The sequence below is a fragment of the Panthera leo genome, chromosome C2 (assembly GCF_018350215.1).
Source record: "Panthera leo isolate Ple1 chromosome C2, P.leo_Ple1_pat1.1, whole genome shotgun sequence".
NCBI lineage: Eukaryota > Metazoa > Chordata > Mammalia > Carnivora > Felidae > Panthera > Panthera leo.
This window is the reverse complement of record NC_056687.1, coordinates 28,648,863-28,661,935: the sequence shown is the minus strand read 5'-3', so window position 1 is coordinate 28,661,935 and position 13,073 is coordinate 28,648,863. Positions and strand designations below refer to the sequence as shown.

The following is a 13,073-nucleotide window of genomic DNA, read 5'->3' as shown; positions in this document are numbered from 1 at the left end:
TCTCAGGAACCTCGAGATCATGACCTGAACCGAAGTCAGATGCTTAACAGACTGAGCCACCCAGGTGCCCCAAGTTGAGTATTTCTGATTGGAAATTCAGTAAATGTTAAAAGTTTTTATAATGAAAGTTTTTTATTATCCAAAATATATTTCATAGGCCTAGTCACATGATAAGTATAACTATGAATATGTTTTACGTCCTATGAACTTTATCTCATGTTAATGATATTCAGTAAAATTGCCAGCCATGTGAAAATATTGACCCTGTTAAGATATTATTTATTATTTGTTTAAGTTTATTTATTTATTTTGAGAGAGAGGTGAGAGAGAATGTGAGCGGAGGAAGGGTACAGACAGATGGGGAGAGAGAGAGAATCCCAAGCCAGGTCCATGCCATCAGTGTGGAGCCTGATGAGAGACTCAAACCCATGAACTGTGAGCTCATGATCTGAGCAAAAATCAAGAGTTGGATGCACCATGAACTGAGCCACCCAGGTACCTCTTCATTATTTTAATCATTTCTACTTTTACATGATCTTTAAATGTTCTATAATGAATATATATCATTCTCACAATATAAGACAAAAATCAACTTCAGTTTTTCCATGAGGCTACTGTCTTGCCAGACCAGACATGAGCCAGGTTTGGGCTTGGAAAGCGAAATTGCATGGGGCATCATATCAGTAGACAAGTGCCCATCAAATGTCTGGATGCCATGGAGTCTCATGGTACATGTACTTAGTTAGCACCATCAGGACACTCATAAAAATACCTACTCCTGGCCCCCAGACATGATAATTCATTTGGACAGGGGTGAGGCTCAGAAGTCTGCATTTTTCACAAATATCCTGATTCTGACACAGACAGTCCCCAGGCCACATTTGGAGAAATATTGCTCCGATAAGTCATTTGCTCACTTGATAAGAGGCTACAGTCTGTGCCAAAGTCCATTCTTATGGACGTCACCGACAGGTCAGTTTGCCCCTTCACACGAGAGAATGTGTCCCTCTCTCTGCCCCGTCTTCCAAAGGGTAAACAGCTTTGGCTTTTCCTCAGTCACAAGGAGTTAAAAAATTAACAAATTGCATAACATTTCTTAATACTTAATCGTATCTCATTATAGTATTTTGTCATACAGAAAAAGTGTTTCTTAATTAGTTAAGTTCAATTGAATGCCCACCATGAATATGAAGAGATATACTAAAGATAGATAAGACCACCCCTACCCTCCAAAATGAGAATTTCTAGATTAGATATCTCCTGCTCGTCAGTCACTGCTTATGGATTTTCTCAAATGATCTTTAATGATAAACTACATAGTACAAGTGAATAGTTACTGTTCTAGAAGGATCATTTCTTAGCCAATGAAAATGCCAAAAAAAATTGGTAAAGATTTACCTTGAACCCTTTTCTTCCAAGAACTTTATATATTATTTTCTTCATTCTAAGACATGGTTCTGGTTTTCTGCTAAAACCCTAAAGAAGGACTTCTCTTGGCACAACACATGTCTGGGAATTCTTACTGTAAATCAGCCTTCATTTCCTCCTGGCTATCAGACAATGTTTCACTTAGATACCGTATCTGAGGCCTCATCTAAATTTAGGAGAATGAAACTGCATATTTCAGAAATAATCTCCCAGCCGCACTTGTGAAAGTGTCCATCCCTCGCAAAGAGTAAAAAGAGGAGGAAGGGGGAGAGAGGAGCCTTGGGGGACAACAACAATTGAATTTGTTTTATGCATCTTCTAAATGCCAGCCATGATGCTAAGTGCTTTACTGAAGTATTTCACTTCATCCTCACGGCAGCCATGAGATAAAGGTTCTTTATAGACCAGTTTTACAGATCATGAGAACTGAGGCAGAGAGAGATTAAGTAAATCGCCCTGAATCACAGAGGTACTAAGGGGCAAACTAAGATTCAGAGCTCTGTTTTCAGAGCTCTCCACTGTGCCCTGCGGGAGAGCTCACTGGTTAAAGGCCCTCAGGCAATGTGGTGTGGACCCTCAGGAGCGTAGGATTGTGACTCTGGCACTGTCAGAACAGCCAGTAGAAACTGTGGTTGATCAAAAGTTATGGTCCACTGTCTACTCCATCGGACGGCCTCCGACAGTCTCAGGTATCAGGCTGGATTGAGGAACGCGAGCTCCTTTTGCTCACCCAATCAGTCCCTCACGATTCAGACACTGTATCCCGTCTTCCTATTGATAAATCTACTGCACCAAGGAAGGCCAGTTTTAACTTTCTAACAAATAAAACTATCAGAATGATTAAAGAGAATCTCATGGCTGTCAGAAAAATATCAAAAATCAGTATGATGCTGGAGTTGGCCCGACTGACGCACATACTATTTTTCATTACAGGGTGAATAGCAACTATTTGGCTGTTAATTAATGTTATATTATTATTACTATCAGGGAGGCCCGAGGTTCAGACATTCTTAATTGCCTGAACTCCTGGGCTAACTAATGCAATTTATAAGGGATATGTCAGAAATAATAGTATATGCTTTTATATCAAACGTAAAAACATGAGGGACATGCCCCTCACTAAAGGTTGCCAGACAGTTCTCAGCACTTAACATAGGTCTTGTCAGAGAAAATCCCAGTACATTAACTTAACAGGTTTAGAGTTACTTATCAAAAGGCTGTAGAGCATGATGTTTTGCATAATCAAAATGGCTTATCAACTCAAGGCATCAGTGAACGCTTTCATTTATATTCCAATTCACAGAGACATAAGCGTATCAACTACAAAACAACCTACAATAACTAAAGATAAAATAGTTACAAGGCTAAGTATTGTACACTACATCTAGAGTATTACAGAGCTCAATAACAAGATGATGTTCACAAAACACCACACCAAGTGTTGATTGTTCACATTACCTGACAGGAAATGCCTTGTGGTTTTTTTCCTTGAAAAGTATGCATGTAATTACTCAAAAGAAAATCCTCTTCATTTAGATCTATGAAAAGAGATAAATGTTATATATAGATCATCAGAAATTACAGGATTTTAGAAGTTTAAGTGCAATTTAATACTCATTATAGTTTCGTTTAGTCTGTTAAGGTAGTACATTGTCTAGATCATAAATGTTTTATTTTTCTAAGGATATGTTATTCTCACAAGAAACAGATCAAAATAAAATACAAATTTAACAACACCACCACCAACAAAAATGAAGAATGTTGCTGGCCATCCGTGTATCTGAGCAAGCCATGGAACCTCTGTGGGACTCAGTTTCCCTCTCAGTAATAAAAGAGTAGCATACTAGCTACTAAGGCCATGTCTAACTGCAACATGCTAGGATTCCACGAAGTTATCTCCTCACCTGTTTCTGTTAAACGAAGTTTTCCACCTCTGGCATTTTGAGCTTCATTAGCTTATGTCTTGTCAACATGGATTATTTGTGTTGAAATTGTTCTATGTATGCTTTTGTAAAAGCTTTCGAATGTGGGGTCCGTTAGCTTGCAGCTACATGAAATCTTCCAACATTTCCCTTCCAGGCTCTGGAAAAGGGGCTCCTTTTATGTAAATCTGAAATGCACATGCGCTAAAAGAGGGCATCCCTCTACACCTCACTTAATCCAACCCACTTGGATGAGGAAACTGAGACTACAGAAACCACCTGGCCACAAGGCCGGTGACTTTCCCTCTCACCTTCACTATTCATGTGCAATCACTGCTTCAGTTTCCCACTGTTCCTTGTTCTCATATTCACCGGGAGAGAAAGCGGCCAAGACCTACCCTCCACACACAGTGAAAAACACGGGCAAGTTGTCCTCCAAATCCCCATCTTGGCTCTCTTGAAAAGATAGTTCAAATTCCCAGCTCAGTCTCAGAGTTGTTTACATCACTAACAATATTTAAAATCAGAGTAACCACAAAGGATTCCAGAAAATACTTAAATGTTAAAACGAGCTGGTTTTGTGAGCTGGCTCTTTGAAGCAAGATTTTCCATTACAGTGTCAGGATGCCAGAAGCAGTTTTGGCAACTTATTATTTTTTTTTTTTTTAAGGATTTGTATTCAGGAAAAAAAAAATCTGTGCTCTGTTCCTTCATTCCTTTTCATCTCTCCCCTTTTTGGATTCCTTTAACATGAATTTTGGAGAACTCCCTCTATAATTATCCTTCTGGGTATGGGAAAAGAACAGTAAAGTGGTCACCTGTACTCTAGAATCCGGAAGCAGCACAGGAGTGTGCACAATGCATTTACGTCGCTTATGTAACAATGCAAAGTAGGAAAATGAGTGATTCAGATGCTACTGTGGGGACGGATCACTATGACTCAGGGTACTCCTGGGAGAGGTAGGGCCCCAGTGGAAGCTTGAAGCGTGGATGTAGTTTGGAAAGGTAGAAGAAAAAGCAAAATGACAAACGTAGAAGCAGTGCTATGAATGCTAACCTACGGTGTGGAATAAGTGGAACATATTTAATTAAGTGTAGAGATTGAAACTGGTCAAATGATAGGCAATTCTGAATATAGCATAGAAGGAGGTAGGGCTGGAAGAGTAAATAAAGTAAAATTTTAATAGTCCTTGAGTGCCAGGTCAAGGAATTTGGACATAACCTACTAGACCAATGTTGCACATATAAATATATCTGCAGAACTCAAACAAGTAATTTAACTAAATGATGTGAATTTTGTCAAGGAGATAATGGGATACATGTGGTGAGCTGAAGAGTCACCATTGCTCTCAGCTTTCCCAACTGAAATCACCTCAGACTTTGAGCTCAGTATTGTCGATATAAATACATGGATATTCATGTAAAATTTCCTGATTTTTAAAATACTGTATGGTCCAAACAGGCTTTTTCTCAGAATAACTTCAGTTACACGGCTACCAGTATATGGCCTCTGCTGCAGACAATGGAAGACCTTTGAGGGTCTTGGACTAAGGAAGAGACACCGGAAAAATTGTATTTTATGAAGATTAGCCATTTGTTTTGTGGTCTTATACACTTTTATCTATTTGTAATCTCCCAAGTATTACCCGACGAGAGAATATTTATAAAAATGGAAGCAATTTGGTCCTACGTAGCAAAAGAGTTGCAGTGGATGAATTAGGCAATATGCAGTTGTGCTTTCCAAAAATGGCCACCAAAATATCTCTCATACCACATATTCTGCAATATGAACTTGGCATGCCTCTTCTTATTGAATGGAGCTAGTCTCAGTAACTCACTTGCCACAGGACAATGCAATGTAAATGATCATTTGTAAGCCCCCAAACTAAGTCAGAAGAAGCCTTACAGCTTCTGCTTTGATCATTTGGGATGCTCACTTTCCAGACACTTCCTCCATGATGTGTGAGGCTCCCTTTCGTGTCCCTCCCTCTTGCAACCCAGCTCTTGGCCTGAAGAAAGCTTGTGTCTCTTGGAGAGGCCACACATTGTTCTCCAGTCGAAAGTCTCCACTGAGCCCAGCCTTCAAGTTATCCCAGAACAGGTGCCAAATATACAGGTGAAAAAGATTCTAGATGATTCCAGACACCAGACATTGGAGTCCTCCCCAGTCAGGCAAGTCTTTTCAGAAGAAGCTTCAGATATCATGAAGCACTTGTCTTGAATAGATTCCTGGCCCACAAAATCCATGAGCCTAATAAAATGTTGTTTGATGCCCTTAAGTTTTGGGATAGTTTGGGGCACCTGGGTGACTCAGTCTGTTAAGCATCCGACTCTTGACTTCAACTCAGGTCATGATCTCATGGTTTGTGAATTTGAGCCCCACGTCAGACTCTGGGCTGACAATGCGGAACCTACTTGGGATTCTGTTTCCCTCTCTCTCCGCCCCTCCCTGCCTCTCAACAATAAATAAATAAATAAATATTTTTATTTCAAAAAAGTTTTGGGGTAGTTTGCAGCAAAAAGATTATCAGAACATGCATAAACTACATAAGTGAGTCACAAGCAATAGTATACATAGGAATGCACCATTCAACATGAACATTCAGACTCCAACTGCCCCTCAAATTCAGATGCAGGGAAGAAATGCGATTAGGTAAAAAAGCAATATTTCTAATCAGCTTTCAGGTGATTCTAATGAAGATATTTCTGACCATACTCAGGCAACTATCATCCTAGTAAGAACTCCCCTAAAGAATTAAAGGGAGATTCATTTGTACAAAACACCAGGATGCTGAACATTCTCATCACTCAATTCAGAAAGACCTCCTTGGAAGAGGCCCACTTATAGTGGCCTTTGCTCAAGGAGTTTACCCCACAGGATGAGCGTGTAGATGTTCGGCTGTGAAATAGGGCTTCTCTCTGTCACTCCTCATGTAATCCAGTCTAACCAGAGTTAAATTACAGGCTCCAGGGAAACAATTTTTGTTTATTTATTTTTAAATATTTATTTATTTATTTTGAGAGGGGGCGAGGAGCAGAGAGAGAGGGAGAGAGAGAATCCCAAGCAGGCTCCGCACTGTCCTCACAGAGCCTGATGTGTGGCTCAATCTCCCTAACTGTGAGTTCATGACCTGAGCCAAAATCAAGAATTGGATGCTTAACTAACTGAGCCACCCAAGCTTCCCGAGGAATCATTTTTAATTTTTTTTTAATGTTTTTTATTTTTGAGACAGAGAGAGACAAAGCATGAACGGGGGAGGGTCAGAGAGAGGGAGACACAGAATCTGAAACAGGCTCTAGGCTCTGAGCTGTCAGCACAGAGCCCGACACGGGGCTCGAACTCACGGACCGCGAGATCATGACCTGAGCCGAAGTCGGACGCTTAACCGACTGAGCCACCCAGGCGCCCCCGGAGGAATCATTTTTAAATTAGATTGTGGTCCCTGAAAATTAAACAGAATGGTAAATATGTTTGCGACTTTATACATTTGCCATCTTGAATGTGAAGGTATCAAGCCAACAAAGAAAGAGAATTAATAAGGTTTGGAAAAATTAAGTCAAAATATTTACATGCTTACTCTGAAGAGGCTGGCCAAACAATAATATTGACTCGAATTCAGGAAAGGTTTCAAAGGAATGGCAATTCAAGTGCTCAACTGGAAGGCCCTAACTACATCCCTCCTCTGCTAGGTTTTTTGGATAATGAGTCTCATCAAAATCACACGAAAAGGGTATTTTTAAGATAATTTCACACAGTATGGGTGAAATTAATATTCCTTTCAATACTAACCATCTTTCTTGACCTTATCCACCCCTCACTTCCTTCACTAACAGGTCAATTATTTGGGGCATATTTTACGTTTTATGGAATAGTCAGTCTGTCGTGGTCACACCGTTTGAAAAATCTCCAAATATGTTCTGCGCCCTTTTTATTATTTAAAAAAAAAATTGCTTTGTTTTTATCGTTTGTACTTTCTGACATTAAATGTGAAAACCTTGTTCTGGATACTGTCTTTATTTAAATGAAAACTTGATCTTAGGTAAGCTCCAATTCACAGATTTCAAAGTTTGTTCTTTTCAGACTTTTATTTTCTTCGTAAAACTAAGGCCAAAATAAATTTGAAAACTTTAAATTTGATCTTAATTTACTAAAATATGTACATGATGAATATTCTGCCTGTTTGTGATGCTGAAAATACAATTAATATGAATTACAGATTAATTTTCCTTCATACCTACACTTTGCCAATGCTTCAGTCATAAAGTCCTGAGCACTCAATTTATCCTGCATTTATTTTACAGATGTAGTCTCTTTTAACAGCACAGATGGAGGTTTAGATAAAACTCTTCTTATAAGAAGGAAATGGACTAGATAAACTAAAAATATTATGCTTCTGGCACTCAACTTATTCTGATAAATTTTGTCTTAACTGACACAACATAGTCTTTTATCAAGCTATGTGAATATCTTTATGGATTAAAACACCAGGCACAAATCCTTGGCTAAACATAGCCTGTGGACGTTTCTTTCATCAGGCCCAATAGTCTTTAGGCCTAAAATTAATATATTAATTTGTTAATTATGTTTATAATTTGCTTATATGTTATGTTTATATACATATTATGTTTATAGCATGTTTATAATTAATTTGTTAATGTTAATATATGTCATGTATAAATACCATTTTGAAATTGAAATTGAGAGAAATATCCTTTTTTTTTTTTGGTCTTAGTGTTTGTAACAGATTCTTTAGGAATCTGTTTTGCCACTCCTACCATTTAATTCCCTATATATTTTCTTCTATTTTATTGCAGCTGTCTTTAAAATGTCATCATTCATGTTCAATAAAATAAAGGGCTCTGGATGATAACAACGATGCACCTTCCAGCCTTCATCTCACTAAACCTCGCAGACTGCCGATCCTCAGACACAGTAAACCTCTCTGAAGTAATTATCCAATTAACAGTTGAAAAGTAGTGTTTAAAATGAGAAAGAAATATTATGGGTTGATGTGTAGGGCACTAATTGCCTAGAAATACTCTGAGCTTTCCAAATGAAGCTACCCCACCCATAAAATCCAAGTCCACAACGTGTGTCCCTCCCTCCCCACTGAATTTCTCCCCTCGATTTACAGTGGCACCAACAGCCTTGGTCTCAGGCCATCAACTCTCCCTAGCACAGCATTAATCCCTAAGAAATGTCCTGTGACTCAGCTGCTACCGCTGAAATGCCAGTTGAACTTTTAGACACACACACACACACACACACACACACACACACACTCACGCAGGCACAGACACACACACAGGATATAGGGTAGCTCAAGAATCCGCGCAACCAAAGCTGAGAAGCTTTCTGTAAAGGATTTCTTGTTTGTTATTCTTCTCTGACAAAGAACACATCACTAATCAGAAACGCCGCATTTTAAACCAAGATTTTTTTCCTCAGAGTAGCTGTAATAGAATCACCTGCCTATGACTCCTCAATTAAAAAAAAAAAAAAAAAATCTCAGAAAGGTAGTTTTAGCGAATAGAATTCTTGAAGACATTTGTGGCAAAATCTATAACTAAAAATAATTTATAGTGCAATTATAACTTCTTGATCCATAGGTCAATACCCAATAATCTAAAAATAGCATGTGTTTATTAAAGGGATGCATGGATGGATGATGTGGATGAGTGTTTGACTAATCTACAGAGAGTGTGAATGAAGATAGCTGGCATCCTTGGGGTGAAGACAGAATCCAATCAAAACATGATATTATTAACGCATTTCCTCTGTTGTGATTAAAAGAAAATATCTAGGGGGGTGCCTGGGTAGCTCAGTTGGTTAAGCATCTGACTCTTGATTTCGGTTAAGGTAAAAAAAAAAGAAAAGAACATATCTAAATCCCAAATGTTTCAACAATTTATTTACAATAGAGTAAATTGTAAATATTTAAAAATTCAGTTAAATTTATTCAGCAAAATGTTACATAATCTTGAATAAAACTGAAATGTTTCAAAATAAATTATTTTCATAAATAATTACTTTGTAAATCTAAGAGCAGTGTTAAACAAAAGGTGAGATCTGAACAGAATATAAAATCAAATTATTAAGCTCCTAGTGATAAAAATGCATTATAATTTCCTTCCTCCCAAGATATTAAAAATATTTGTAATTAAAAACTAGAAAATCTTAATCAGTAACTAATATCAAGAATTTCTTGTTCCAGTAACTACAGAAGGAGAATACCAAGCAGATAACTTTTTATGCTGTTGTTCATCTTCGTGAACTCTTTTTTTTTTTTTTTAATTTTTTTTAACGTTTATTTATTTTTGAGACAGGGAGAGACAGAGCATGAATAGGGGAGGGGCAGAGAGAGAGGGAGACACAGAATCCGAAACAGGCTCCAGGCTCTGAGCTGTCAGCACAGAGCCTGACACGGGGCTCGAACTCACGGACCATGAGATCATGACCTGAGCCGAAGTCGGACGCTTAACCGACCAAGCCACCCAGGCGCCCCCATCTTCGTGAACTCTTAAGACTTCCTGTTTTCTTCATTACCTTCCCAAAGTTAAATAATTATAATTATGAAGTCATTTATCATTAATAAATTTTTATACCAGGCTGCTGATTTTTGCTTCTTGGGAATTTTTAAGTTATGAAATGATACAATTTTGTATTAGTAGTTGAGATTATTCTTTTGTATTTTTTAAGGAAAACCTAAATGTAATAACTATTAATATACTGATGTTATTTTTAGAGGGTTTTTCTATGTGGTGATGTTTAATACATTATAAAATTCTTATAGACATTAAAGACTTTCAAATATTATTTGCAATTGATTCTTCAACAGGCAACCTAATTAGATTCCACTTCCTTTTTATTTGTCTGTATGTATCTATGCACACGTAAACACACGCACGTATCACATGTATATATGCTATTAACAATACGTCCTCTCTATTCTAGTTGTTTTTCCCTTTTAAGTAGACCACAATGCCCAACTTATTTTAATAGAGAAAGATGTAAATTTTTCTTACCTGCCCTTTAAACTACTTTGGGAAAATGCAAAGTCAGCTGAACTAAATTTAACAATTACCTTTTAGCTGACTGAGTCTTCTGATGTGGGAATCATTCTCTGGCTTGCTGGGTTCTTGCCAGGTTGTGTCATTCGCTATTTTCCTTTCTAAAAAAGCAGAGGATTGGTTAGCAGAATTCACGGTAACATCTGCCCAGTAAGTGTAAGAAATTTAAAATCAGAACAAGATCAGCACACGGTTGTAACTTGGAAAGTGATAAGAGAGCTCTCCAAAATGGAGAGTTATACTCCCTGGTGGACAACCCCAAGTGGCCTGTGGGCTCCAATTTATTTCCATGAACTACAAGGGCCCATGCATATGTGGTAGAATGGTGCTATTGAAATACTTGTTGATAGTTTCTGATTACATTATTCTTTGAAGTATTTTTTCTTTTTTTAATTTATTTTTTCGAATAAATAAGTTCAAATGTCCCCACCCTCCACATTCCTCATCATTTTCAACAAAATGACTAAGTGTGTACAGAGTCCATTGAGCTGTGATAGTTTCAAGAAACTCTAATGTGAGATCTTGAGTGGAAGAACAATAACTTGCTCAGCCCTGTCCTCCCAACACCTGCAGCAGGGCCTGGGCACGCTGTGAAGGACCAGACTGCACCAGAATGAAGAGTTAAGAATCCCTTCTAATCTCCTTACCAAAGATGAATCATTCCACATGCTGTGTTATCATATTGGAAAAGTAAATTTGACATAATGCAACCAAAGCATCTCATGGAAACAAAGTCAGCATACCTGTGCTGTTTATAAAGTCACTTTTTGCTCTCATATTTGACTTTGGGGAAGGCAGTCCAGCATCAAGAAATATGTTGGGATGCAAACACCTATAGCTTTGTGTATAGAAACCACATAGCATGCTATGAGAATAAATCTAGATGGAAAACAAAACTGTGCCTTACTTCCTTTTATTTAAGATTATGCATTATTTAAATCAGGGATGATATTCAAAATGACCAATTGCCTACAGAGTCTTAACTAGTGACATAGGACATAGCCCCTGTGGACGCTGCCACTGGAAGAATATGTGACCTGATTAAAATACAGACACCCTTGGAAGCTGCATCCATTGATGATCACCACTTTGGTCTGAATGAGCTTTTCAGAGCCTACCTAGAAGACAGGCTTTTGTAAAGACAGGGAAAGGAGTTTGAGCATCCAGCTCTTAAACTCTGCTGGGGAGAAAGGACACCCACAAGTTTGACAAAATGCATAAAAATAAATTATTGACTGAACAATCCAGATGTTTTGTCACTGTGACTATTTTATAACTAGTGACACTATACTCTGCAAGAGAAGGAGAGCTATTATCCATTAGCTTTCTAAAAGTGATTAATAGAATTAGATATTTGCTTCAGAATTAAGATAGAAATTAAGCCAATTGCCTTTATTAGTACTACAGATACTGTAATCACAAAAACAGAAAAGGTCCGGTGTTTGAAGAGTCTTTTGTAATACAAGCATTTTTTATTTATTTTTCGTTCACTCTTAGATTCATATATCTAAAAAGATATTGAAGAGGTCACCTTGACCATGGTCGGCCAAGCTAAAGTTGGGAAACTGGAAGATAATCATCCAATAAACCATCAAAGAGAATTATATTTTTAATGTAAAAGGAAATTGTTCTGAATAAATCAATTTCTTTGTCTTAGCCATTTACAGTTACAGTGGAACCACATTCCTTTTTAAAAAATTTCTTCTATAGACTTCAAAGACAACTCAATTTGACTTCCATTAATCACTTATTGTTGCTTTATGGAAGGAGCAGAAGAAAAGAACTTTTAAGGAAACAAAACATATTATCTGCATGAGTAATCTTATAAATTACTAACCAAATCCTTTGTTTTCAGACATAGATCTCCGGATTGACCTAGAAGAATAAAAGAAACATATTTAAGTCTGCATCTAGTAAATAACATTTTTAATCAGACAGAAATTAGATCACCTAGACATATTTGCAATACCTTTGAGAGCAGAAATAGTTCTACCTCTAACTAAGGTCTATATATGGCCCTGAATTTTTCTGACCCTAGCTGGCAAAGTGCTGTTAATGTAAGTACAATCTTGGCCTGGAAATTTCCATGCAACATTCATAAAACCCACACACAAAAAAAGTGGGCCATTTTTACATGGAAGTGTCTCAAACTGGTCAACAGTTAATGTGGAAAAGCTCTTTTTAAAATACTTCTGTTCAATAAATACAGAAAGAATGATAGGAATTGAGTATAATCATATACAATCCCTAATGAAACAATAGATCTAAGCAATAATCAACAATTGCTGTTAAAACTCTTAACTGAAAGGCTGATGGGCAACTGTACTGGATGGATCAGCCAGATACCATCTGAACCCACTAAGCAAATTCACAGTCATAAAAATAGAGACAACCAGATATATGGGCTTCCAGTGTAATGCAACAGGAAGTATATAGTCACCGATGACCTACTTTTAAAATATATATACATATATCAAACTTGAACATTATCAAGCCTTGAGATCTAACTAAAAAATTACAGGAAACATAGAGGATAAAAGAAAAAGTTTTTTTTTTTTTTTTAAATACCACAATGATGCAATCAGCAAAATTCAAAAATATGGAAAATTCCTCAGAACAAACAATCCAGTTTCTTCAACAAATCAATAGAGA

The 13,073-nt window shown here is 37.3% G+C and overlaps 1 protein-coding gene across 1 annotated transcript in view; it reads right to left on the bottom strand.

The window, feature by feature from the left end:
• LOC122198651 (putative uncharacterized protein ENSP00000383407) overlaps positions 1-12,290 on the bottom strand; it is a 29,580-nt gene extending 17,290 nt beyond the window's left edge. The window contains exons 1-3 of the mRNA XM_042903358.1: positions 12,259-12,290; positions 10,436-10,522; positions 2,887-2,966 (exon numbers count right to left, since the gene is read on the bottom strand). Coding sequence (XP_042759292.1) covers positions 2,887-2,966; positions 10,436-10,522; positions 12,259-12,280 — 189 coding nt within the window. The 5' untranslated portion in view covers positions 12,281-12,290. The remainder of the gene's footprint in view (positions 1-2,886; positions 2,967-10,435; positions 10,523-12,258) is intronic.
• Positions 12,291-13,073: the final 783 nt, after the last annotated feature.